Source organism: Spermophilus citellus (assembly GCF_964194105.1).
Source record: "Spermophilus citellus genome assembly, chromosome: 17".
NCBI classification, from domain to species: Eukaryota; Metazoa; Chordata; class Mammalia; order Rodentia; family Sciuridae; genus Spermophilus; species Spermophilus citellus.
The window spans coordinates 53,222,573-53,250,325 of record NC_138199.1 but is presented as its reverse complement, the minus strand read 5'-3'; the positions used below and the strand labels follow the sequence as shown (position 1 = coordinate 53,250,325).

General features: G+C 50.1%; 1 protein-coding gene and 1 long non-coding RNA gene across 2 annotated transcripts; one reads left to right on the top strand and one right to left on the bottom strand.

Annotated features, from left to right (window-relative positions):
* Positions 1 to 1,569: 1,569 nt before the first annotated feature.
* IGFBP4 (insulin like growth factor binding protein 4) lies at positions 1,570 to 13,651 on the bottom strand. The gene is made up of 4 exons (XM_081270487.1): positions 12,871 to 13,651; positions 5,830 to 5,987; positions 4,772 to 4,906; positions 1,570 to 2,793 (listed from the first exon to the last, which is right to left on the bottom strand). Exons 1-4 carry the CDS (start codon positions 13,217 to 13,219, stop codon positions 2,659 to 2,661), a joined length of 777 nt encoding a protein of 258 aa, XP_081126613.1. The 5' UTR covers positions 13,220 to 13,651; the 3' UTR covers positions 1,570 to 2,658.
* On the top strand, positions 11,807 to 26,455 carry LOC308635755. Its single transcript, XR_014019257.1, has 4 exons — positions 11,807 to 11,903; positions 15,212 to 15,339; positions 25,055 to 25,111; positions 26,324 to 26,455. It is a non-coding gene; the product is annotated as an uncharacterized lncRNA (long non-coding RNA).
* Positions 26,456 to 27,753: the final 1,298 nt, after the last annotated feature.

Here is a 27,753-nt window from a genome sequence, read left to right as displayed (position 1 = left end):
TGGTGGAGTGAGGAACCCCCTCAACAGTATATATGCTCTGTTCTCCAGTGTTAGACAACTCCCTTAAAACCTTCAATGGGGACACCTAATGAGTGAGGGTCCACTCACCCATAGCCTAGAAGGAAGTGACAGGCTCTGTAAATGTCTCGTTCTCTCTTCTCACCTCACACAGACGCGCTCAGATTCACACTGCCCACACAAACACCACACAAATGTGTCTCATCTACACCCATGGGTAAAAGCCCCTACTCCCAGGCCTCACCAGGCTACCTTCACACACGCACCCCCCCACACAAATCCCATGACCGTGTATCTGTCACACGGACACACCCCAGGCCATACACAGTGCTACCTCCACACAGACTCTGCTTAAAAATCAGCTCTGTGTGTGTGTGTGTGTGTGTGTGTGTGTGTGGTACTGGGGACTGAATCCCGGGCCCAGTGAATGCTATGCTGGAGCCTGCTTTTCTTGGAGACCCGTGCAAGGGAAAAAAAAAAAAAAACTCCCACAACCTGCCAAGGGTTCAAGCACTGGGAAGGGGGTTGGAAAGATACATTTCAGGGAAAGAGATCCTTCTACTCAGGACCTAAAACTTAATCTTGGGGCTGCACCACCTCCTAGCCCAACATGCCTTGGCCCAGGCCTCAGAAGGAGGGGGCTCTGGGAAGGGTGGCCAGCGGGCCGGGGAGCTACTCTCAACACCACTTTGTTCTTTATCTCCTTCTGCTGGCAGCAGCCTGGCGCCTGGGAGACCAGATGGCTGCAGGCGGCTGCAGGCTGCGCCCGCTGAGGCAGAGCTAGACTTGCTAGAAAGCTGGAGACAGCAGCCCTGGGCTCAGGATGCTGGTAGCACAGGTGCTAAGGAAGTCAGGGGCCAGTGTAGTCACAAGCCTGGGAGCACCCCGGAATGGGGGAGGAGAGGGACAGGACACACTCTTTTCCCCAGCAGGCAGCACTCAGGGCACAGGGTCTCCAGGCTGTCTGTGGCCTCCTGGGAAGGGACCCCCATGTGAGAGATCAGCCTAACCCTACACAAAAAGAGGTGTGGGAGCAGGAGGGGTATTGCAAGATGGCCAGGAATCCACGTGGCCACAAGTTCTGAAGCAGGGGCTAGCACTGAGAGCCCACAGCCAGGTCAAGGATGTCTCCATTCCCAGCTCCTCAGAATCAAACTCAAAACCACCCCCCAGTAAAGAGCTGTGGAATGTGCTGCAGAGTTCTCGCCCCTTTCCCAAGGCAGGGAGTGCCCCCTGCCCCCCCCCAGTAAATTAATAAATCAACTCCAGATGCAAACCCAATCTGCCTCGTGCCCTAGGAAATGCCCCAGCTCCACATACCAGCTAATCCAGAAGGCAGCTCTGTCCCAACAGGGCTGTCCTTGGCGACACCCTCCCTTCAGAAGCCAGTCCGCCCACCAGGAATCTGAGAGCCCAGACAGGCCTCTTCAGGGAGGACTGTCCTCTCAAGTGTTCTGCCATGCAGGAAGGAATGGGGACCCCACAGTGCCCACCTCTCTCCACCCCTGGTCCATCCACGTCTCTGATAGTAAATAAATCAACCAAACACAATTATCTGGACATTTTTTTTTTGGTTTTGTTAAAAAAAAAAGTGGGGGTGAGGCAGGAGGGAGGAGAAAGACAAACACCCCAGCTGACCAGCGGGTCCCTAAGTCTCCAGTCAAGCTAGAAAATGCTCAGAGGGACTTGTGGAAGGTGTAGGGGAAAGAGATGTTGGGAGGAAGGCAGAGCCACTGGAAAGACGGGGTCACCCTGGTGATTTCATAGCTGTGACCACAAACAGGATAGGAAACAAGACCCCAGGCAAGCCCTTCATCCCCCAACACGTACATCATCCATCAGGCACACTCAACCCAACCTTGCAATCCCTTTTCCCACCTGACTGCTCAAAGGCATAGCCTGACCTGAACCCTCTGTCCTGCATGCCTTCCTCTGTCCCCTCTCCCTCCCTCAAAACAGGGTCTCAGCTGCCAAGCAATCAAGCAGATGGCACAACACCCAGGCCCCAAAGCAGGTTTGTCTCCCAGGTCCTTTCCCCCACAATGGGGAATGGGGGGTGGGGAAGAAGAGCAGGGGAGCCCGGCAAGCCTAAGCCTTGGGTGTGGATCTAGGTCTCATGGTCCTTGAGCTGGCTCCCACCCTGTGACTAGATAAGGGAAGAGACAATATGCATGTCTCTCTTTCTCTCTGACTCTAGGAAAGAGGTTTCTCTTCTCCCACAGGCCTACATTCACTTTACGGGAATGGCTCATATGCCACAATTAGAGGAAGTCAGAACAAGGGTACCCAGGGCTGGAAACTACAGCTGGCACATAATATGTGGTCAATAAATGTTTTTAGATGACTGAATGCATGAATGAATCCAGGATTGATCTGGAAACACAACGGGGCTCCCCATTGCCACTCTCAGACCTCTTGGGCTATCTAAGCTCAAAGAGGACACTCCAGGCTCTGGCTTACCCCAAGGGCACACTCGTGCCCATAAACATACACACGCGCACACATGCACACACGCCAAGGGAAACTTCTGGGTCAAAGGCAAAGCTTGGACCCAGACTCAGACTCCACTCCAGGTCAACTCTGCAGCCCCCAAGCATGGGGGTAGTAGGGGGCACCAAGCCCCCTGCCTGCTAGCAGGTGTCACTCTCGATAGCTGTCAGCCAGTTGGTGGCAGTCCAGCTCCCCTTTGGGCTCCAGGCCTCCTGGAAGCTTCACGCCTGTCTTCCGGTCCACACACCAGCACTTGCCGCGCTGCCCATCCAGAGCTGGGTGACACTGCCAAGACAAGGGCATGAGGGGTCAGATGATTCCAGGCAGCCTGCCCCTATTCCAGTCCAGCCCCCAAGTCAGACAGTTGCCACTCCAAGATGGCATCGGAAGGTGAAGGCTCTTTCTGAGTACAGGTTCTGTGAGCTCACTGGGAGAACTTGGCCAAGAAGGAAGGGTCCAGCCAGGCACAGTGGCACATGCCTGTAATTCTGGTGGCTCAGCAGGAGGATCACAAGTCCAAGGCCAGCCTCAGCAACTTATCGAGGCTCTAAGCAATTTAGTGAGACCCTGTCTCAAAATAAAAAACAAAACGGACTGGGGATGTGGCTCAGTGGTTAAGCACCCCTGGGTTCAATCCCTAGTACTACCAAAAAAAAAAAAAAAAAAGACACTGGTGGAGATAAAAGTATAGTCCAGAGTCAGAATTAGAATTCAAATGAAGGTTGACGCAGAATTGGCCTGGGATAAAGGGTCAAGAGTCACAACTTTCACTGCAATAAAAATTGGAAGAAGGAAAAAGATATAAAATTGTACAACACAAAAAGTGAAGGCTGATGTAAACTCTAAACTTCAGTTAATGATAATACATCAACATTGGCTCACCAACTGCATCAAATGGACCACACTAATGTAAGATGTTAATAATAGGCAAGACTGGGGCGAGGAGGAGGCAAGATATGGGAACTCTACTTTCTACTCAATTTTTTGTAAACCTAAAACTGCTAAAAATAACAACAAAAAAATCTTGTCCAGGCATGGTTGTGCACACCTATAGTCGCAGGGTATTGGGAGGCTGAGGCAGGAAGATTGCAAGTTCAAGGCCAGCCTCAATAACATAGCAAGGCCTTAAGTAACTTAGCAAGACCCTGTCTTAAAAATTTAAAAAGGGGGGTGGGCAGGGATGTAGTTTATTAGTTTTATTAGGTTTTTGTTTTTTAATTGTGGAGGAACTTACAGAACAAGGACAAGGATAGAATTTGTGTTGGGGTAAAGGCTGGAGATGGGCCAGGCACTGGTTCTGGGGAGCTCCCTCTAGTCCACCGCTCACTACGTACTATGTAAGGCCCTTCTCATGCCATGCTGGGATTTATAGACCCAGAAGCAGCCTTTGCCCTCCTAGCAAGGCCTCTGCTGGTCACATGGCAACCCAGGTTGTAGACGTGTCCACAGCATGTGGGAGGGCATGTGTGCCCACAGCTCACACAAAGGCATGTGTGTCTATGTCCACAAATGCTGGAGGAGACCCAGGTCAGGGCTGCATGGCCACCCCCAGCACTCTGTCCAGATGTGCTACCCTGTTGATGGGCCAGAGATGGGCTGGAGACGGGCAACCCTGAGGGACATCCTAGCCTCCAGAGAGCCGTCAGAGACCCCACACTGTAAGGGTAGGAGGGAATATGGAGGCTGCTGCCTTTATAACTTCTCTCTTGTCCCTCCCTCCTCTGCTTCCAACCAAAATGCCTGTAGGGGGCTGCTAACTCTGGCTCTACCTCCATCCTTGCTGCACCAGCTGGTTCTGCCACTCAGCTGGGTGGGCTGGGAGTCCTCCCTGACTCCTTATGACTTGGACCCTTCTGGGCCCAGGTGAAACATCAGACATTAGTGACAAGGGAGACCTCTTCCTAGGACTAGAGCAGGGTGAGGGCTGGAGCAGAGGTTGGCAGGACATCTACTCCATAGACAGAGAATCCAGAGATGACAGAAGCATCCCTGGAAGTGGTGAGAATCTGTGCTGTGAACTCAGTGCAATGATTTCGGGCCAACCAGGACCCTTTTATACCTCTCTGGGTCTCAGTCTCTTCATCTGGGTTGGGAAGAGCGAACTGAGGCTCCAGGGTTGGGATAGGGCTTCAGGAAGGCGGAGGGATTGGGTTTGGGTTGAGGAGGACCCCCTTCCGAAGATTTCCACCCAGGACCATCCTGCAGAGAGTCCAAGGATGCCCCTGGAACTCAGGCAGGGCTGAGCCAGGAAACCAAGACCCACCTGCTTGGGGTGGAAGTTGCCATTGCGGTCGCAGTTGGGGATGGGGATGATGAAGAGGTCCTCGTGGGTGCGACTCTGTGAGGCAGCCAGGCGCTCCAGGGCCCGGTGCAGCTCGCTCTGGCAGGAGCCCTGGGGCTGGGGAGGAGAGGAGAGAGGAGTGAGAGCTCTGGAACTCAGAACTAAACAGGGGCGGAAGGCCTGGAATGCCTGGAAGCTGGGAGGGACCTGAAGAGGTGGAGGCAAGGTCTCAGGCTCAGGGGACATTAGTGGGGGGAAGAGAGGGACACTGAGGAGAGGGTCTCAAGCCAAAGAATTTCTATAAAGGAGGAGTGTAAATTGAGGAAGGGACCTGGTGTGGAATGGAGCTGTGGAGACCTATGGAGGTCAGAACAGGGGGATGTCTACACAGGAGGGATAGACAAAAATCACAGAATTAAAAACTTGTGGCCTGGTGCGGGGGCTAATCCTAGCGGTTCGGGAGGCTGAGGCAGGAGGATCCAGAGTTCAAAGCCAGCCTCAGCAAAAGCGAGGTGCTAAGCAACTCAGTGAGACCCTGTCTCTAAATAAAATACAAAATAGGGCTCAGTGGTTGAGTGTCCCTGAGTTCAATACCCCGCACCCAAAAACTAAATAAATAAATAACTTGTAAGGCCCAGTTCAGGTCCATCAGTACCATGTATCATAAAGGACATTAGCCAGACCCTGGAGCAGGGTCCCAAGGACCCCTGCTTTGGCCAGCATTCCCCCTTTAGTTACTGAAGTCTGGGGTGGGGAATCCAAAAGAAGGTCCAAGAAGCACCAGGGGGGTTGGAACCCTGCTTCTTACCAATCAGAACAAGGAAGTATACCAGTATTGAACTATCACTTCAGCTTCAGCTACACCAATGTTTATAACTGAGGAGCAGGAAGGAAATGCAAAGAAAGGAGTAAGGATTCTCTCTTGAAGTGCATCTTGCACACAGTAGATATCAATGCCTGCTGGGTGAACAGAGTCCAGATCTGGTGGTGATGGTGGTGGTGTCCATGCACATGCATATCTGTGGGGCAGAGGTCCTCACCACAGGCCGGACTTCCTCCCGAGGCGTCCCGATGACTTTCATCTTGCCCCCACTGGTGCTCCGGTCCCGCATTTTGGCGAAGTGCTTTTGCAGGCACCTGCGGTCATGAGCGCTGCAAGGGCTGAAGCTGTTGTTAGGATGGTCACCTTCATCTTTGTCTGCAGTCAAGGCAAGAAGGGCAGAAGTCAGCACCAGAACAGAACAGGGCTTGCCAGGTGCGGTGGCGCACACCTGTAATCCCAGCAGCTCAGAATGCTGGGACAAGAGGATCACGAGTTCAAAGCCAGCCTCAGCAACCCAGTGAGACACTCAGCAACTCAGGGAGACCCTGTCTCTAAATAAAATACAAAATAGGGCTGGGGATGTGGCTCAGTGGTTGAGTGCCCCCGAGTTCAATCTCCAGTACATCCCCCCCAAAAAAAGAAGAGAACAGGGCTTCACACCAGCCCCACCTCCCACCTGCTTTCTCCCCTCCACAGAGTTCATCAGCCTGGTGCTGGAGAAAAGCAGGGAACCTGGGAGACAGGAAGAAATGAAAGCAGCCCCCCAGCCCACCCCACTCCCCTGGACCTCCTCAGGAGAACATTCCTCTTGAAGTCCTTGACTTGTCCCTCACCCCACCCAGTCCAGTCCACAGATGAGTCACCAGCTGCAGCTGCCCAGATGGCAGGAGGGTCCCCTGGGCCCTGCAGGGAGGTCTGAGGCAAGCAGGGGGCCCCCTACCGGATCTTGTCTCCCTCATTCAGCTCCTCCCAACATCCCCCTCTCAGTCAGCTGGCTCTTCCTGTCTCCATTCTTGCTCTTTCCAAATGTCTGGCAGGGCCTGTGAGGGATCCTGAGGGCCATAATCAGACTGTCCATGAGTGAGGAGAAATGTGACCCCAAAGGCTCTCCCCACTGCCTGCATGCGAAAGTGAGTGTGGGGGTGGGGGTGTGTGTATGAGTGACAACCTGTGTGGCCCCAGGGACAAGAGGACAGCTGCACATTTCCTCCAGCCCTCCATCTCTAACTGTCCCATCCCTAGACCTTAGGTGTCATGTCACTCAGAGCCAAGGCAGTGGACATCTGGATCAGGAGATCCCTCCACTGGATCTCCTGAAGGCGCCATCTGAGCTCCAGAGAAACCCTATCCAGAAGTCCCCCCATGATAATGTGCTCCAGGCGGCCAAAACTGGAATGCAGGGCAGAGCTGGAGAAGGAGGCCGGGACTGGAAGGCCTTTCTGCACATCAGAGCCACCTCTGAAATGCTCGGGCTTGGCAGCTCGCTCAAGGCCTGAGTGCAGAGCCCCTGCCAGCATTCCAGATGTTGGCAGCCGGACAAGAGGTTACATCTGGTTTGCGTCAGGATTTTTTTCCTGAGGAGTTAGCAGGTTCCTCCGTGCATGGCAGCAGTCCCAGAGCTGCCTCAGGGTCAAATGGTATTTTTCTGCCCAGCCAACACTGGTGGGGTGGGGTGGGGGGGTGCTTCTCTTTTTCTTCTAGTTTGGGGGGAAGAGGAGGGAAGCACATAGATAAAGGGAAACCTGAGGAGGGAGACTTTAGACCACCAGAAAGTCTTTGTGAAGGTTATTCATAAAATTGAGTCACCAAGGATGGAAGATTGTGTCACGAGTGGAGAGCTGGCTTAGAAAGAGGAGTCGAAAGGAAGGAGGGAATGGAGCGGATACATCCAAGCCACCCTTCTGCCCGAGTGACATCCCCAGAAAGATGCGAAAGGGGGCTCCAGTTCCACATCCAGCTCCTGAGAGCCAGCCAAAGAGAAGACACTGCAGCAAGACCTGCCACAAGGTTTCAGGGGTACAGGATAGAGCTGGGGAGTGGAGAGAAAGAGGGAATAGAAGACATAAAAGAATTAGCACCCCATCGCAGAGGGACAGAAGCCAAGCTGAGGTGCCAGCAAAAACCTCATCATTCCACCTGTGAAAGGCTGGAGTGGATCACTGGTCCTTAGCCACAGCCCGGGACACTGACTCTAGGGACACCTTTCCAACCCAGAAGGCCTTCATTCTTCCTGAGTGTGGAGTGTGCCTTCTTTTCACAACCATGAAGGAAAGCATGACTTTGCACGGGGACTCTTGTCCCTCTTAGTAAATGGACAGAATGTTCCTAGCCTCAGGGAGTTCAAGGAGTACGTTTTCTGAAGAAAGGGGCTGTCTCAGAAAACAGAGAGCTCCTCACCCTGGAGATGCCTAGCCTTGGTGTGGGGGAGCCTTAGGAAGCCGGAGGGAGAGGGAGCAGAGGCTTGATCCTCTGTGCTTTCCAGCACGGAGCTTCTATGAGTGGAAACTCACAAAGGATTACACCTCAAGGAATCATCCATGGATATTGGGAATGGTCACCTCTAAAGAGGACAATTGGGTAGCCCTCTGAAACCCAGGGCTGCATGGGGTAGAAGGTAAGCCCGGAAACATAGCTTATGCTCTTGTGTTGGAATGACCCCATGTAATACAGAGAGGATTTTCTCAGCAAGGCTGAGGCAGAGGGCTGCTGGCCTACCCACTGTTGGTCGCCCCTTGGCCCAGCCACTGATCCCTAGATCACATCTAAGTTAAGAGTAGAACCCACCAGATTGGGAGAGTAGCGCCTTACTGACTGACCTGGGGACTCAGGTCCACAGAATAAGTCCTTATCTGCCCCCACACTCAGACAGGCTGGACCTCAAGAATCACAAACATACAAACAATCACGTGTCCAGACACACTCATCCACGTACACACAAGCACATGCACTCAGGCACTCTGACCCTGCCCTGGGTCAGAGACGTAGACCCAAGGCAGGGCATGATGACTTCCCAGTCTCTCTGTAACATAAATTTGTTGACTTTCCACTTAATCTGTAACTTTTCCTTGCCCAGTTTTGCTTAACTGGCAGACTGAGGAACCACCCCAGGAATCCACCCCTAGGCACGGGTTTAGGGGATAAGGGTTATATTATAGCACTGGGTCTCTGAAAACATTAACTTTCCAGTATTCACCCTGATAGTGCCCTCTGCAGAAGTCCCAAGGCCCCCAGGTTCTTCTCTGAACAGAATCTGGAGTCAGACCCCTCCCGAAAGCTTGTTTGGGAGGTGGAACTTCCAAGGTCAGGGAGGTCTTCTCCTCCAGCCCCAGCTTGGAGGCAGCTGGAGCTAAACCAACTGCCTTGCAGTACCAGGGAGCCTTGGTCCGCGCTCCACAGCCCAGGGGCAGAAGAGGGGGCACAGCTTTGTTATCAATGGCTACAAAGTTCCTGCTGCCTGAATTCACCCCCATGATTTTTCCCCAATTCCAGTCCCATCCCCAAGCTGTGAACCAGATGGACCCCACCACCCAGACACAGAAGTTTCGGCCTTGCCCTTGAGGGTCACCCACCTGCCCTGCAAGAATTCTATTCCTTCTTCTCCTGGACTCTGGCTGGAGAAGGCAAGACCGCATGTGTGGGGTGCCAGGCCCTTTCTTTAAGGTCTGGCTCAAGAGTGTCCCCTCACCATTGTACCAAGCCACCAGCCTCAGGAAGGCATGTAGCCTGGTGTATCCCTGTAAAGCAGGAAAAGGCCCTCAAAGGCAACCGACCCCTCTCAGCTCCTCTGAATGTCCCCTACCTTGGTTCCTCTGCCCTAGAGGCCACCACAGTCCCAGCACCAGCTGCTCTTCATCTCCATCTTCATCATTACTCCAATTTACTGAGCTCTTACTCCATGCCAGGCCCCCCCCCATGCTATTACCCACTACCATTCCCACTTTGCAGATGGGGACACTGAAGTCACATGGGTGGAGGGAAGGAGTAAAGCATGTCTCTGCTGCCCCTATGTCTTTAAATGGAAAGATTTCTGATGGCCAAGGCACCAATAATTTGGACTTTGCCAATACTAAAGAAAAAATGCTAAGCAGCCATGCTCCTCCTTTCCCCTCCCCCAAGACACAGAATTTCTGGGAAGGCCCTGTTTCCATGACACGACTGGATTCCCAGTACTGAAGTAGGGAGGACAATATTTGCTGCGTTGACTAAAAATTAACCCAGTCTGCCTGCTCTCTAACCCTGTCCTGGAGGGACCCAGAGCCCAGTTTAGGAACTCCCTGTCCTAGGCCTGATCTCCCCACCGAACACTCCCCCAGCTTCTATGAGTGGAGGGATCAGTACCACGATGCTGACTTGTGGGCTTCTGAAGCACATGCCCACCCCGACCTCTGGTGACCTCAGCAGTGTTAATCCACAATCTGGCAATCTGAGAAAGCGGGGCAGGGTTGGCTGGAGATGGAAGGAGAGGCCTGCCCCTGGGGTTAACAGGAGGCACCCAAACCATCACAGGCCAGGGACAGGAGCCTGCCAACTGACCATCCTCCCTGACCACCTGCCGAAGAAGCTCAGCCCCAAGAGGAAAGCACAAAAATGACCTGACATCTCTACCAAGCTATTCCAGTCCAGAGGGCTCAAGTCTGGGAGCCTGTAGGAACAGTGGTCTGTTAATAGTGTAAAGCTAAAGAGGATAGTGGGTTTAGGGTCTAAGCCCTGCTCATTTTATCTCACCAGAACCCCAGCAGAGATGCTGCACAATCCTAGGGGGTACGCTTCCCATGGTGCAGTGTGGCCAAGGCCAAGGCACAAGAAGGAGTACTTCTATGATGACGGGATGAGAGGGCATGGGCAGAGCTTGTTGTTATGTACCTAGTTTCCCCAGGGTCCTTCTGATTCTTTTTCCCTCTCTATGTGTTTGCATGTACAACATGGTAGAGGACAAGGCCATCAGAGACCTGGGCTCTGTTTTCCAAAGGGGATCTAAAGCCACTTCATTTCTAGACATCTCTCAAGGCTGGTTTGCATTATGTTCACATGTCAATCACAAACTGTCCATGCCATGCCCTCCCTGATCCCCTGAAGAATCAGATTTTCCTCCTCTAGGATTCTCCTACCCAGTCAGAGAAGAAGACCCTCAAAGGGCTCTTCTGCTTTATGTTCAAGTTGATGAGAGAAAAGGAGCCACCAGACATCCTTATCTGCTGCCAGTTACCCACTGGCTGGTGGAGGATGGAAATTCAAAGGGAAGTGGCCCTGCTGTACTCAGGGAACCCAGGGGCTCAGCCCTCACTCCTGTTCTCACTGCCACTGGCAACTCTGCCTCCAAATCAGTGACTTACTCCCCCAGGACTTCCCACCCCAGGAGTGCTGGGTGTCAGGCTGGCATTTCCCCTAGAAGGTTTTCTGCTGAACCATCTCTCCCTGCCCAGGGGCAGGAAGGGCAGAAAGGCTGGAGGCCCAGACCCCTGGGGTCCACCTCCTTCCTGTTTTCCCTGCATCCTGCTCTCCTCCAGCTAACAAGCTACAGAGGATTGAGGAAGTGAAGCGGTCTGGGACCCAGGGCAGGAAGCTTGGGGCCAGAGTCTCAGCATCCGGACTGCAACAATGGAAGCCTCAAGCACCAGGAAAAGGGACAGGCACAGAGAGGCACAGGGAGAGCAAAAAATCAGAGAGGGAAGGAGAACCAGAGGCAGAGAGGCGAAAAAGCAGAGATCAGAAAGACAAGAGGCAGACATGGTAAGGGACACAGAGACAGAGAGGCAAAAGTCAGAGAAGCAGGAAAACCGAACAATGTGGAAAAAGGGAAAGAAACTGATAATGCACAGAAGACATTGTGAAAAGAGAACTTCAGAATGTTATGATGAGGGGCTGGGGCTGTAGCTCAGTGGTAGAGCACTCGCCTGGCATGTGGGAGGCACTGGGTTCAAACCTCAGCACCACATAAAAATAAAATAAAGGTATTGTGTCCATCTACAAATTAAAATATATTTTAAAAAAATGAATACTATGGTGAGGGGTGGGGGGAGGGGTTCCTGGGGAGCAGTACTGGACAATTCTGTTATTATATTGTGTGCATGTACCAATATGTAACAACAAATCCCACCATTATGTACAACTATAATGCACCAATAAGAAATGTGGAAAGAGAAGGAAAAAAAAAAGATTGTAATGGCGAAACTAGAAGCCGAGAGGCACGGCAGGAAACAACAAAAGAACAAGAGAAGGAAGGAAAAAGACTGAGAAGGATTCTAAGGAGAAACTGGAAATGGCCAACCGAGAAATGGACAAAGAGAAAGTGTAAGAATGAGGTTGGGGCAGTGGGTCTTCTCAGAGTCTTCTGTCTTCTCTCTTTCTTTCTCACTCCCCCTTCCTCTATTCCCTATCCCATGCCCCTAAGGTTTCTGCAATTCTGGGCTGGGAGCCAAAACTTCTCTTCTGCCACCTCAGATGGCACCTGCCAGGAGAAAAGAGTAGAGATCCTGCATACCAGGGCAGGGAGAGTTGCCAGGGTCTGGCAGAAAGACCCTTGTCTTTCCACTCAATAAGCAAGAGAAAGGAGCTCAGGGTTTTGGGAAAGGGCAAGTCTGATGCCCCTCACCATCAAAGTCCCTATGATTTGTACAACCCACCCCACTATAGGATGAGGAAGTCCATGTCCTGGTTCCTCAGACTGAGGGAGGGGTGACGTTACCTGTGGCAAGAGTGAGGGGTGGCCTCTGGATCAGGAACAGAAAGCTGCCCCCAACCCCCATAGACACCCCATTCCATCCCCCAGTTTTCTGAACCTAGACGGCTGACTTGACCTGATGAAGTCACTTGATTTTCCACTCTTGCATCAGCAGCCAGGCCTATCATTGAGACCCTTCTTCCCAAATAGGCACTCCCTGCGGACTGGGGATGTAACTCAGTGATAGAATGCATGCACAAAGCCCTGGGTTCAATCCCCAGCCCCCCACCACACACACACACACACACACACACACACACACAAAATTAAATTAAAGAAAAAAACAAATAGGCACCCCTGGGATGTTTGAGATGGAGGGATGAGACAAAGTTCCCCTTGATGGTGGCAATTACAGCTAGGAATTCAGGAGCAGTTTCCTTGGCTGGTCCTGTCCCATGCCAGTCGGGCCCTGCCACGTACCTGCTTGCGCCTCAATTAAAAGGGGATTTTCAAGGGCCTTCCAAGCCAGCCATGAATTGGAAATAAGTTACTGAGAAAGAGTGCACTGGGAAGGGTGTGGGAGGGTAGGGATCTTACCAGAGGGCTGAAGGCTTTCCTGGATGGCCTCGATCTCCGCCAGCTCCATGCACACGCCTTGCCCGTGCATCAGCGTGTGCAGGGGCTTCTCTACCCCACGGGGTGGGTAGCAGCGCAGGCCCGAGCCGCAGCGGGGAGTATACACCCCACAGGGCATCCCTAAGCCCAGGGCGCAAGTGGCGCAACAGCCGCAGCCGGGCTCCCGCACCAGCTCCTCACAGCCCACCGGGGGGCGGCAGCGCGCCAGCTTCTCCTCGGAGCAGAGCGGGCAGTGGATGGCTTCGTCGCCCAGGCTCGGCCCGGGCCCTGAGGCCAGCAGCAGGGCGGCCACGAGGCACAGGGGCAGCATGACCGCGCGAGGACCTGGAGCGGGCGCTGGGCGCAGGCGGGGAGCGCGGGCACGCGGGCGGGAAGCGTGGGTACCCGGCGGCAGCGCCCGGCGCGCCTGGAGGACCCCACCCGGAGAGCGCGGAGAGCGCGGGGAAACGGGGCGGCCCGGCTGGCGGGCAATGACAGAGCCGAGGGAAGTTAGCAAGCGCGCCGGAGCGGAGCGAGCCTGGCAGCCGAGGCGCTGCGCCGCATCCTCGGCCCGGCCCAGGCAGAAGGCGGGCGGCTGGGGGCAGGGGGCTGAGCGGCTGCCCCGGACCAGCTCCCCGGACTTTATACCGGCCCCTGGCCACACCCCCAGCGCCTTCCCCGAGGTGGGGGAGCCCGGGCGGGCGAGGGGGGCAGGGAGAGGCGGCCGTCAGGGGGAGGGGGCGCTGTCCTGAGTCGCCGCCGCTGCAACATCTGAAAGTCCTTTGCACCGTAGAAGGAAGCGGCGCAGTTTGGAAGAGGTGGCAAGCGCCCAGTGCGCCTCTGAACTGGAGCTGGGGAGGGGAGGCAGGAAGAGGGGAAACGAAGGTGCTGCTGTTTGGCTCCCTCCCCGATTTCGGAGGATACCTCCCTAACCTTAAGAGAACCTGGCCTCCTAGCCGACTCCGGGGTCGGCTTATTCAGTCTCCCTGACCAGAGTCCTTTCCACCCTTCCCCAGTTCTTCCAGTCTCCACCACTGGACTGGTGAGGTGGGGCAAGGCGCAAGGCATATGGGCAACAAGGGTCATGGAAAGGCCTGGTGACCCTAAGACGCTAATAGGCTCTCTTCCCACTTGCCCCCTGGGAACCTTCCCCCTTCAGTCTCCCCAGGGTTCGCTTGGGCCCTGGTCCACCCTGCCTTCCCAGGATGGAATCAACCCAAATCATGGAGAGAGGTGCCAAGCCTCTTCCTCCTTCCTGGATGTTTGCCTCTACTGCCCACATGGGCTCTGGAGAGAGATTGGCCTGGGAGATCACCACTTGCAAAGTACAAGCTGTGCATTGAACAACTCCAGGGGGCACCATTCCTTGTAGTCATTGTTTATTTGTATAGCTTTTGTGACGGTTTTCCAGCAGATGGCAGTCAAGGTTTTGAGGAAGAAGTGCCCTTTTATAATTCACTTAGTGCCACTCTTTGGGCTAGTGTCAGGGCTGGCTCACCCTTCCTTTGAATCTTATTGGTGCCATATCTCCCACCCTTGCCCCAATGCTAGGATTGGGAGGAGATCTAGAATAGCATTTGAAGCAGAAACTCACCCATTTCCTAGCTTCCTTCTCTGGTGCCCTAACACTCACCCTTCCTCCCTCACAAAGGCTCCTACTAGCCTGGAGTTGACTTTAGGGGAAGGGGGCCTGTCCAGGCATCATTAGTGGCCCACTGTCAATTATTTTTAGCTTGGCCTAGAAACCTGCAAAACTGCCAAGCTGAAGTACAAAGAACCCCCTTTCTGCTGCTTCTCCAAGAGCAGGGGTCTTTCCACCTCACAGGGGTTGAGCCACCTACTTTCTGCAATTGCAGACAACTGGGGTGACTGGAGAAGAGAGGGCCTGGGAATGGACCTGTCGGACAAATCAAAAAGTTGCAAACTGACGGCACCTACTGGCAGCCATGGAGACTGCAGAAGGGCTGGGGAGTCACAGCCAGGAACAAGAGTCTAGGATTTTCTCTGTCCCATCACAAAGAGAATGTGGGGTCCCTTCTACCTTGTCTGCCTTGGAGAAGGGCATATAGAGCCAGGTTCCTCAAGTTCCTGAGGGAAACCCAAACTGTACCTGATTCAGAAAACTTCCCCTCTGCCCCATCCCCCTCCATTATCACTGGACCCAGTTCCTGCCACAATTTAATGGATGGATTTGGAGTTTGACTGTCCCTTTCTGTAAAAATGAGGTAAGTCATCTCCACCCTTCTCACCCCTTAAAAATCTTGTGAAAATAAAATGGACCAAGAAAGATGATTCTGATCCCAATGCTAGACTTGTCCCCTAGATGAACCCAGGAAAGGTAAAGGTCCTGAGGCCGGAGGCAAGATGAGAAGAGGCTGGACGGAGCCAAGAGGCATGCCAAGGATAGAGCATGAGTGCCCACAAGGGTGAAGAATCTGGACAGGTATCCAGGTGAGACTGATGCCCACACCTCAGACGCAACACCTCCCCGGCCCCCAGTCCATCCTTCAGCATCTTCCTCACCCCACCCCACCATCACTGGGGTGGGGTCGTTCCAAAGAGGCAGGAGAATAACAGGAGGAGGCCTTCCAAGCACTTCCCACCATTCATGCAACCCACAATTACTGAGTACCTATGATGCGTGACTTTGTGCTCTGTCTTGGCACAAGACTACTCTGTGCCTAAAGGAGCTCACTGCCTAGTGACAAAAGTCAGGTGTGTAAATAAAATAAGTCTAAGAGGTGCACACATGTCCGGAGAGATGTTTACATAGGGAACTGTGGGCACCCACAGGCATAAGTGGTCAATTTTACACTCAGAGCATGGAAAGCCTTTGCTGAGGAGGTGGCGCTGGGGCCACAACTTTCATGCTAGAGGAAAAATTATGGGTGTCAGCATGGCCAGACTGCACTGGGTTCTAATCCCAGCTTTGTCACTAGGAACACGCTAGAGAGTTACTTAAGCTCCTGAGCTTCAGGCCTTGTCTAGAAAATGGAACTTTGCAGCAAGAGAAAGAGAAAGAACTGTTCAAAGCACCCAGCACATAGAGGACCCCAAATGTTTTCTACCTCCATCCCTTCCTATTGGAAACTAACTTCCCTAGTGGCTGGAGATCCCTGGTGACAGGACTTTTATCTCCCCACACCCCCAACAAAGGAAACTCTCAGAAGATCAGGTTTAGTGTCCCCATCTAAGCCTGTGGTATCTGAGAGAGGCAGTATATAAAGGGACTTGGCATCAGGGAACCTGGGTTCAGTTGCAGCATAGCCACTTAGCTGTGTGATCTTAGATCTCCCTTTTAATATCTTGAGGGGTTATTTTCTTTTTTCCCCAGTCCTGGGGATCAAACCCATGCTTGGCAAATGCCCTCCAATTGAGTTAAATCCCTAGCCCTTTTTATTTTATTTTGAGACAGGGTTCTTGCTAAGTTACCCAGGATGGCCTTGAATTTGCAAACCTCCTGCTTTAGCCTCCAGAGTCACTAGGATCACAGGTATTGTCCACATAAAGGGTTATTTTCATCCTTTGTTGAAAGAAAAATGAGGGCTGGTGAGGGGGTGCGTTTAGCTCAGGGGTCTAGTGTGTATGAGGCTCTCGGTTTTCTTCCCAGCCACTCGGAAGGCTGAAGCAGGAGGCTCACAGGTTTGAGGCCCTCCTGGGCAACTTGGTGATAACCTGTTCCACAATAAATATTTTTATAAAGAGGGCTAGGGCTGGGGATGAAGCTCATGGGTAGAGTGCTGGTCTAGCATGTGCAAGGATTTGGGTACAATCCTTAGTACCACACACACAGAGAAAAAGAAAATATTTAGGCTTACTCTCACAGGATGGTTGAGAGGGAAAATGAGGCAAGGGCTCTGGAACTCAAGGAGCTGGGTACAGGTACAGGTGCTGGTTATTGGTTTCTTCTACCCAAATGCTGCCTCCTTAGGGACTGGGAGCTCTGACTAGGACCTTCTGAAAGGCAAAACTCATCCCTCCTTCCCAGCTCAGGGCTAATATAGAAAATCAAGCAGCACCACCACCACCAACATACCACTCACAGACACATAGACGGCGGCGGCAGCAGCCTTGCCTCTCCCTGGCTCCTGAGGGCCGGGAAGATGCTAGCTACTTCTAATTCACAGATGAAGGAACCCCTCCCCCTGGCCCCCACAACAGGCTCCAGGCCTCTTCTACACCTCACACCCTTATTGGCTTGTTGCTCAGAGTGCTGGTACAACTTCAAAAACCTCTGAGAAGCATACATTGGGCTCTTAGAAAATAGGAAGAGGGCTGGGGATGTGGCTCAAGTGGTAGCGTGCTCGCCTGGCATGCGTGCGGCCCGCGTTCGATCCTCAGCACCACATACAAACAAAGATGTTGTGTCCGCTGAAAACTAAAAAATAAATATTTAAAAAAAATTCTCTCTCTCTCTCTCTCTAAAAAAAAAAAAAAAAAGAAAGAAAATAGGAAGAAAAACAGCTTAACTATAAGGACATAGAGTTCTGCCTTCCAGGAACCCCTAATCTGATGGGCTTGCTTTAGGGAGCATCCTATCTGATGGAGTGTACAAAATAAACACAATAATGATAGTTAGCAAACAACACGCACAGACCTTGTGTGCTTCCCAAACTCATGACATAGGTGCTATCATCATCCTTTTTTTAAGATGGGGAAACTAAGGCACAGAGAGGTATATAATTTACTCAAAGTCACACGGCAAGTAAGGTGGAAGAACAGGGATGTGAACCCAGGAAGTCTTGCTCCAGAGACTGCACAATTAACCCCTAGGCTCACTGCCTTCCGAAACACCAATGAGGACAGAAGATTATGACATAGAGTGCATGTGGTGTGGGGATCAGGCACCGATGGCATTGGTATGGGACTAGGCCCCAGTCCTCTTGGTAACTTAGGCTTCCCAGCCCCCTCCTGACTACCTGGACTGTCTGTTATGTCTACACTGAGTAGGGGGTTCAGCTCCCCTCTATGTGATTTGACATTCAGGTCCCAGGTAGGGCATCTCCATGGTCACTTCAGGTGTAGACCTGAGCAATAGTCTATCAGTACACTCACCTTCCTGCCCTACTTCCTGCCAGTAGAGCCAGAATCTCCACAGAGACCTCAAGGCACAGAGGGAGGTCCTGGCTCCAGAGCATGGAACCTGGGTCCTTCCCTCAGGACTTGTGGCTTCAGCAGTGAAGAGCAAGGGAGGGGAGGAGCAGGGGAAAGCAGAGTCCGTTGCAGTTGCATTGGCCAGAATCTGGCTTCATATCTCCAGGCCAGCCGGCTCCGCTACCTGCCAGCTTTGTGACCACTTCCCCTTCCCCAGCTTCAGTTCCACCATCTGTACAAAAGAGGGAGGGGAATTTGCTGAATTGTGAAGCCCCTTCCAGCTCTGAAAGTCTAGGAAACTGAAACCTCTGAGGTCCTTTTGCAGGTTTCAAGGTCCCACTCTGGCAGGGCTCCCAACCCTCCAGAGTATGCAGTCTCTCCAGGCCTATTGGCACCAACAGCACCCCTTTCTCATTGTCTGAGGCCTGCACGAGAGACTAGCCAAATGAACAATGTTGGGCTTAATGAGAGCTCTGATACCACCCAGAGAGATGATGAGGGTCACTCAAGAGCACACAGCTAAGCAGGGCGTGGTGGTGCACGCCTGTAGTCCCAGTGGCTCTGGAGGCTGAGGCAGGAGGATCATGAGTTCAAACCCAGCCTTAGCAAAAGTGAGGCGCTCAGCAACTGAGACCCTGTCTCTAAATAAAATATAAAAAAGGGCTGGGGATGTGGCTCAGTGATTGAGTGTCCCTGAGTTCAATCTCTGGTACCTCACCTCAAAAAAAGAGCACACAGCCAACAACCCTAGCACCTCCTCTGGGCCATCCTGCCTCTGCTGCCAGAGCCATCACCAGTGAGCCACAGGCTCAGAACTTAAGCAAGAAGAAAGTACAACTTGGGTGAATCTATGCAAGACACCTGCAAAAGTGGAGACAGAAAATCTGGGCAGACAGAGCCAGATATTAGGGTAGGAAAAACTCTTGCCCTGCCTCTCCTGAGACCTGTCATGTCAAAGAGAAGTGTGCCTTCTTACCAATGTACCTCTTGATTTGACAGATCAGAATCAAAGGAGACTCTCTGTCTTTTCCCTACATTCCCTGAAGGGCTTTCTGGCCCGACCTCCTGCTCTCCCAGCTCTGGGAACAAAGTGCCACCTAACTTTAATGAGACCTCTGAACCCACAGAGATCCTTGAAAAGTCTCTATGCTTAAAGAGATTCCATGGAGGGGTCTTCAGAATCATTAAATCCCAGAGAAAGGGCTTGGGATCCAGAGAGATCCCCAATACCTGGATATATACAACTGCATGCCTCCCTGTCCCCACCAGCACTAGAGTCATGCCTTCTAATTACTCCCAGACTCTTCTGGCCCCATCACTCCACACCCAGAGCCCCCTTGACAGCCTTTATGATTCATCCTTCCCACTCCTGCACACTTCACCCTAACCTCCTCCCCTTTTCCCTACCCAAGAGAACATCATGGCCTGAGGGACCTCCCAGGGTGTGTGACCAGACATTAATCCTAACACCACCAGGAAAAGTAGAAAGGGGCCCCCCAAAAAGGTGAGGGGATGGGAGGAGAAGAAAGCAAGAAGGAGTAACTGTGTATCTCCATTTGCCCATCTGCAAAATACCTACCTAGCTCATGGGATTATTATGAGAAGCTATGTAGTAGGTGTTATGGGTACTTGCTTTCAGTTCTGCTTTATTTAATAAATAGACATAGAAAACCATGAGGGATACCACTACATACCCGACAGATTGGTAAAATTTTAAAATACTGACAATACCAGGATGTGAAGTAAGGAGATTCTTACATAATGCTACTAAAGAAAACAAATTTGTACAATCTCTTGGAAGCAACCAACAATTCCACCTCTAGATATACACCCAATAGAAATATGTGTGTGCACATTCCAAAACATATGTTCAAGAGTGTTCACAGAAGTGCTCTATACAATAGCCAAAAATGGAATCAATTGTAGAATAGTAAATCTATATTTGAATAAGTTATTGCTACATCCAAAAATATAGATGACTCATATGTTGATCAAAAGATTACTATTCTAGGGCTGGGGTTGTGGCTCAGAGGTAGAGAGCTCACCTAATATGAATGAGGCACTGGGTTTGATCCTCAGCACCACATAAAAATAAAATAAAGATATTGTGTCCACCTAAAAAATAAATATATTTTTAAAATTACTATTCTATGACTCTATATAAAATTCAAAACAGTTTTTAAAATCAGGATAAAGTTTACCTCTAAGAGGAAGGATGGAGACAGTCTCAGGGAATATGAGTAACATTTATTACTTAGTTAAATGGTATACTTACTATGTGAACATTCATTGAACTAAACATTAACTTTTCTATATGTATGTTATACTTCAACTTTTTAAAAATATTTTTTATTTATAGATGGACACGATGACTTCATTTTTTATTTATTTATTTTTATGTGGTGCTGAGGATCAAACCCAGTACTTCACATGTGCTAGGCAAGCATGCTACCACTAAGCCACAACCCCAGCTCCTACTTCAATTTTTTTAAGTAAAAAAAAATGACTTTTTAGCTAGGCACAGTGGTATGTGCCTGTAATCCCAGTGACTTGGGAGTCTGAGACAAAGGATGGCAAGTTTGGGGTTGGGGATGTGGCTCAAGCGGTAGTGCGCTCGCCTGGCATGCGTGTGGCCCGGGTTCAATCCTCAGCACCACATACAAACAAAGATGTTATATCCGCCGAAAACTAAAAAATAAATATTAAAAAAAAAAGGATGGCAAGTTTAAGCGCAACCTCAGCAACTTAGTGAGGCGTCAGCAAATCAGTGAGACCCTGTCTCAAAATAAAAACTAAAAAGGGCTTAGGATGTAACTCACTGGTAAAGCATCCCTAGATTCAATACCCAGCACACACACCAAAAAATTAAAAAATAAATAAAATAATAAATAATAATAATATTTTTAGGGTCTGGGATTGTGGCTCAGCAGTAGAGCACTCGCCCAATACGTGCGAGGTGCTGGGTTCAATCCTCAGCATCACATAAAAATAAATAAATGAGAGCTGGGATGTATTTCAGTTGGTAGAGTCCTTGCCTAGCAAGCCCCAGGTTCAATCCCAGCACCATAAAAAAAAATTTAAAAATAAATAAATAAATAAATAAATAAATAAATAAATAAATAAATGAAATAAAGATATTTTGTCCAACTACAACTAAAAAATAAATAAATAAATAAATAAATTATTTTTTACACCATTCACTTTCAAGTCAGCCTGCCTGGACTAGATTCCTGGAATAGATTCAAGATGTTAGTCTGTGCCTCAGTGGCTTCATCTTTCTTATTAAGTGACTATCGTATAGGGTCGATAAGACAAAAGATGAATGAATCTGTGTAAAACATTTAAAATGGCACCTGTCACATTGTAGGCGCCCAGTCAGTGCAAGTCATTAGTCGTGACCAGCCAAGTGAGTGAGACTAAGAGCCTGGAGCCAAAATGCCTGCACTGAACCCTGGATTTGCCATTAACTAGCTCTGTGACTTTGGCAAATGGCATATTTCCTCTTATCCTCAAGTGCCCTCAGTTGTAACAGAGAGATAATGCCAGCCCAGCCTCATAGGCCTACAAGAAAACTTGCCGAGATGATGTGGGTAAAGCACTTAATGCTGCCTGGCACAGAGTAAATCTCAACACATGTTAGCCATGTGATCGTTGATTACCATGGTAACCATATAAACCCAATTTATAGATGAGTTTCTGGGCAGTAAAAAGACTGGCCTAGCTGGATGGATGCAGAAGTACATGCCAGTAATCCCAGAGGCTCAGAAGGTTGAGGCAGGAATTGGCCAGTTCAAAGCCAGCCTCAGTAACTTAGCGAGGTCCTAAAAGCAACTCAGAGAGACCCTGTCTCTAACAAAATATAACAAAAGGCCGGAGATGTGCTCCTGGGTTAATTCCTGGTACCCCTTAACTTTCCCCAAAAAAGACTGGCCTAAGGCCACATGCAATTCAATGTGATTTATACCCAGCTGTGAAACAACAGAACCTGTGCTCCAGGCACACCCAGCCTTCAACTGACACCCTGCCACACCTACCTCCAAAAGCACCACGGCCTCAAAGTGTTTTCCAAACCCAGACAGCACTTTCTCCCCTTGCCAGGTGGCCCTGCTACCACTGAAACCCTTGCCCTTCCAGCTGCAGCTGGTCAGGCTCTATGTGCCCAGAGACTATTGTGTTCTTCCTGTGACTCAGTTCTAGCACCAACCTGAAAGTTTTTTGTTGCTGTTGTTGTTGTTGTTTTTTAATATTTTTAGTTGTAGATGGACATGATACCTTTATTTTGTTTATGTATTTTTTTATGTGGTGCTGAGAATTAAACCCAGTCCCTCACACATGCTAGGCAAGAGCTCTACCACTGAGCTATAACCCCAGCCCCCAACCTAACATTTCTTAAACCCTCAATCAGGGTACTGGGGATATAGTCTCAGACCCAAGATGTAACCCCAGCTGTGGGAAGAGGGGGATTCTTGGAGAAAAGCCCCAGTGCCCACCAGGCTTCCTATGCCAGGGGCTTTTCTGCTGCAATAGGAATTGTGCTTGATCTGAGAGAGAAAGGGGTGCTCCTAAAGATGACCAGAGAGGACTGAAGGGAACTTTAGGGCTGAAGAATAGGAATGGGTGGACCCAGAAACAGAGTGCCCAGAGTGCCCAATCACAGCCCTCATCTTCTCTCCTGAAACCTAGATTTATTCCCTCAGCCCTCCCTATTTCCTAAGACTTGATGTTTGGAACCAGTAATCCAGCAATATAATCCTTACCCCACCTAGTTAGTCATGGTGATCTCCAGAGCTGCAGAAACTGGGCCCCAAACCAGGGGGATGCCAGAAAACCCACAAGGGAGAAGCCTTCTGCCCCGAGATGGCGATGCACAAGCTGTGGGGCAGACAGCCCTGATCTGGCGTCAGAGCCAAGAGTTCCAATCCCAGCTCTGCCCTTATTGGCAATGCACTATGGGCTTTTCACTTGACATGATGGACCTTAGCTTCTTTATCTGTAAAATGGGGTTGCCAATCCCTATTTCACTCTGCAGGGCTGTTTAGCTACATCAAATGAAGCTATCTACATAAGTGAAAGTCTAAATGTGCCAGAAAGCAGATTACAAATAGATGACATCACTATTATGACCCTCTTGGGTGTCTTGGTTCCAATATTCTGTCATGCTTTAGAACATAGAGAACAGGATACAAAGTAATAGCAAAGAAAAAGCCAAGAGATGGAAGGACTGAAACATACAGTAGCACCAAGACCTAGAAAGGAAGAGAAGAATGAATAGATGTGATGAAAAGGAAAAGCCTGGAGAGTGGCTCTAGATTCCCCGAACTTGAGTCATCAGCCACACGACCAGCACGCTGGCTTCATACTAGAGGTTCCAAGCATAGAAGTTAACTAGTGAGATCAAAATAAACACACAAACTCAAATTACCTTTTTCTTTGACCAGGTCTGAGACAGCTCTCCCCTCTGGCTCCTGCCTCGAGCCACCTGATGGGGCAGCAAGGTTTACACAGACTAGCAGGAGAGAGAGAGAGAGGCAAGGCACGCCAGAGAGTGGCCTTTTATTGGGGAACAAGAAATTCAGGGGAAAATTCCATCCAATGAAGGTTGAGGGGGACAGCATTCCAAGGTCAGGGTCAGTGATTGGTCTCAGGGTCAATGGTCAGTCACACTCCCACACACGGATAGGCTCTCGCACCTAGAAAGGGTGGGGATTAGTTCCCACACAGTTTAGCCAGAACTCGTCACACCCATTCGGAGGTGCCCAATCACGTGCGAGAATGGCTTCCCACAGAGTCATTCATTCATTTTTCAGAGGGAGATAGTAGCTGTCAAGCTGCACCAGGTCTCAGAGCCACATCTACCCACTAACTCTGCTCCCAGCAGCCCCCAAGAATCCTCTGGGGGAAGTAGACTGGAAGATGGAATTCTGCAGCGCCAGGCATCCTCCTCCTCAATTCAGACAACTTTATTCTGACTCCAAAGTCAGAGGTGGGGGAGCAGCTACCTGGAATGCTGGTCCTCTGCTCCTACTCCCACCCTGACTCCCACTAACAAATGGGAGTGTCTCCCCGACACTTTTTCAGACCAGATTAATATTTACCCCTGCTGAGCAAATGTGGCCTTGGAAAAGAGAAGGGTCTAGGGCCCCCAAAAGTGAGATGGCCAGAATTTAAGACAGCTTGACCCAGTGGCTCAGGAGGCTGAGGTAGGAGGATCACAAGTTCAAAGCCAGCCTTGCAAAAGCAAGGTGCTAAGCAATTCAACAAGACCTTGTCTCTTAAACACAAAATAGAGCTGGAGATGTGGCTCGGTGGTTTAGTGCCCCTGAGTTCAATCCCCAGTACAAAAAAAAAAAAAAAAAAAAAAAGCTTGATTTTAAAGGTGTCTGTGGGCTTCCTCCTCTAATGAGCAGAAGACTAATGGCTTGCACCAACTGACAGTCATCTCTGTTCTCTGAACAATCCCCACCTTTCTGTTCCCATAGCTTCTCTCCTTTCATTAGCAAGAAGATGAAGAGAGAGCTGGAGATGTAGCTCAGAGGTAGAACTCTGGCCAAGCATACATGAGGGCTTGCCCAATACTGCAAAAAAAGCAGGCCCTTGGGAACACCACGATTTTCTTTCATCCTAAACAAGAGATAGCTTTCTATTTTTCTTCAGATGAAAGATTTGCTCCTCACTCTACTCCGTCCCTTTCTAATCTGCCTGGTACCTCATATCATCTGCAAAGGGGCCCCTGTAGACCTAAACAGGCCCTGATGGCTACAACAGTATCAGTGGAAAGGAAGCCTGTCAGATTAGCATCAGAGGGAAGACACCTCAAGATGCTCCCCCTCTCTTTTTTTTTTTTTTTTTTGTACCAGGGATTGACCTCAAGGGCACTGAATCACTGAGCCACATTCCCAGCCCTAATTTGTATTTTATTTAGAGACAGGGCCTCACTGAGTTGCTTTGCACCATGCCATTGCTGAGGCCGGATTTGAACTTGTGGTCCTCCTCTCTCAACCTCCCCAGCTGCTGAGATTAAGGCTTGCATCACCATGCCCAGAAAGATATCCCTTTTTGTTGTTCTGTCTAGGTGGAGGACTTGGACAGAATTCTTCAGTGATGATCTTCCATGTGCCACAGTGACCAGGTAAAATGTAATGGGGGTGTGCATTCAAGTAGCCCGAGGGCCATCAAGATCACAATTCAGTTCTGCCTCATCTTGGTGTGAGAAGTTGAGAGACTAGAGAAGTTCTTCCCTGGCCTTGATGTGAGAAGGAAGGACCACAGTCTCCTGACCCACCCCCTTTGCCACTTCCATTCTAGTGGGGTATAGAGGAAGAACATTAAAGGCTAGAGAATCAGAATAAGGGAGCAGTGAGGGGCTTACTATGTTTGCCCAGGTCTTACTGACCAAGCCTCCAGCAGGCATAGGTCAAGTTCCAGGAATTCCCAGAGGGCTCTAGCTTATCCATGTCCAAACCCCAATCCAGAGCCACACTTTCAGTCCAGCCCCTTCTGCTCAGTCAGCCCACAGGAGAAAGGGAACAAGGCTTCATCTAGATCTCCCAGATTAATGGTGGAAACTCAGTTTCCTCAGTACTTCTCCCCCTGCCACTGAGCTGGGAGACCAGAAAAACACCATATTCAAGAGAAAACAACCAAAGAATAATTTTGAAAGAAACTCATGCACATTGGCAAATTTACTTCAGAAGACTTGAATGAGCTTCAACTAAAGAGATTGACTGAGAAGACTCCCTAGAGAGGAGAATTTTGGACTGGTTTTGGAAGAAGGGACTTATGAGACTGACTGAGAAAGTTCTGGAAAGCAGCAGAGGGAATAATTGCAAAAGTGTTTTTAGCACTTGCTATTTGCCAGGCAATGCACTAAGCACTTTACCTGTGTTGATTCACCCTCAGATGAGGAGTTACTTTCATTGTCCCAACTCACCCCATCCCCTGGTTCTGGGGATTAAACCCAGGGACTCCCTACCACTGAGCTACATCCCCAGCCCCCCCTTTTTTTTGAGACAGTGTCTTGTTAAATTGCCCAAGCTGGCCTCCAATTTGTGATCCTCTTGCCTCAGCCTCCTAAATTGCTGGGATTATAAGCATGCATCATCACACCCAGCTATCCCTATTTTAGTGAAGAAATGGAGGCAAAGCAAGGCTGAGTGACTTGCCCAAGATCATATACCCAAGATCATATACTCAACCTTCCCCACAGGTGAAGGCCAGGTGGGGCTAAAGGCTGGGCCCCTGCTGAGTAGGGAGGGAAGATAGGAAATAATGAAGACAACAATTTCCCCCTCCCCCCACCATAGGCCCTAGAACTGAGTCCCAACCCCTTCTTTCCTTCCAGGACTAGAGTCAGCCACACACCTGGAATTCCAGGTGGGAATTCCCAGACCCACCTGTACAGGACCCCCCACCTACTTCGTCCTTCAGTAGTCTGACAGAGAAAGAACTTGTGCCCAGAAGAAAAGGAAACAAGAGGGAAGAATCCTACGTGCTTCCGTATTTCATTCAGCCCTCTGTATCTTTGACAAAGGAAAATTACATGGGGAGAAAAACTGAGGCTCAGTATTATTCTTATTCAGGTGTGTTTAAATCCAAAGTCCTTTTCACTCCACAGTTCTACTTCTGGGATTTTGGAACAGACATGCATACAATCAGGATCATGCTAAACTTAAGGGGAGATTTAAAACTGGGTCCCAGAAAATCCGAAGGGAGCAACTTCTTAAATTCCTGTTGTCTCATTTCCAGATGGGTCTTACAGGGTATTGCAACCTGAATGAGCTACAGGTTACAGGCTCAGTGCTGCAAAGGCTGGACTGCCATTCTTGGGGGAAGCATTCCCACACACCCCTACCACCTTGGGGACTCTGTGCCCCAGGAGGGAGAAGGCAGTGTGACTGACTTCTGACTGTCAGGCTATCCTAGGCAAATTACAGAAGAGTGATACACTGGCCTTGGAGCCCAGGACCTGGTCAGCCTTCTGACTGGGCAGAAGCAACTAGATAGACTAGATAGATATCATAACTGCTCTGAGATTCTAGTGGTCATGTACACTGAGGTTGCCTTTTTTTATTCAACACATGTAGTCAGCACAGTGGAGCTAAAAAAAAAACCTGCTTAGGGAGGGGGGGGGTTGTGGCTCAGTGGTAGAGTGCTCCCCTTGCATGTGTGAAGCTCTGGGTTCAATCCTCAGCACCACATAAAAATAAATAAAGTATCATGTCCATCTACAACTAAAAAAAATTAGAAAAAAAAAACAATGCTTAGGGACTGCTGGGTAACAGGAACCAAAGGACAGGAACCAGACGGATGCCAAAGCTCTTTTCCTTTAGCTTTTCCAGTCATCCTATCTTTTTTTTTTTTAATTAGTTACACATGGCGGTACAATGACCTTGACATATCACACATTTGAATCAGATGGGATATAATATCTCATTTTTCTGAGTATAGAAGTTGCAGAATCACACTGGTCATGTATTCACATATATAACACAGTAATGTCTGCTTCATTCTACTATCCTTCCTATCTCCCCAAACCCTCCCCTCCCCTCCCATCACTTCTCTCTACCTAATCTAGGGTAGGTACTTTGAGCCACATCACACCCTATCCTCATTGGTCTTCCCTTGGGGTTGGCTAGCAGAGTGGACATCGGACCTGCTGGGCTTACTTTAGAAAGGTTGACCTCAGGTTTCTTTTATTTTATTTATTTATTTATTTTAAGAGAGAGTGAGAGAGGAGAGAGAGAGAGAGAGAGAGAGAGAGAGAGAGAGAGA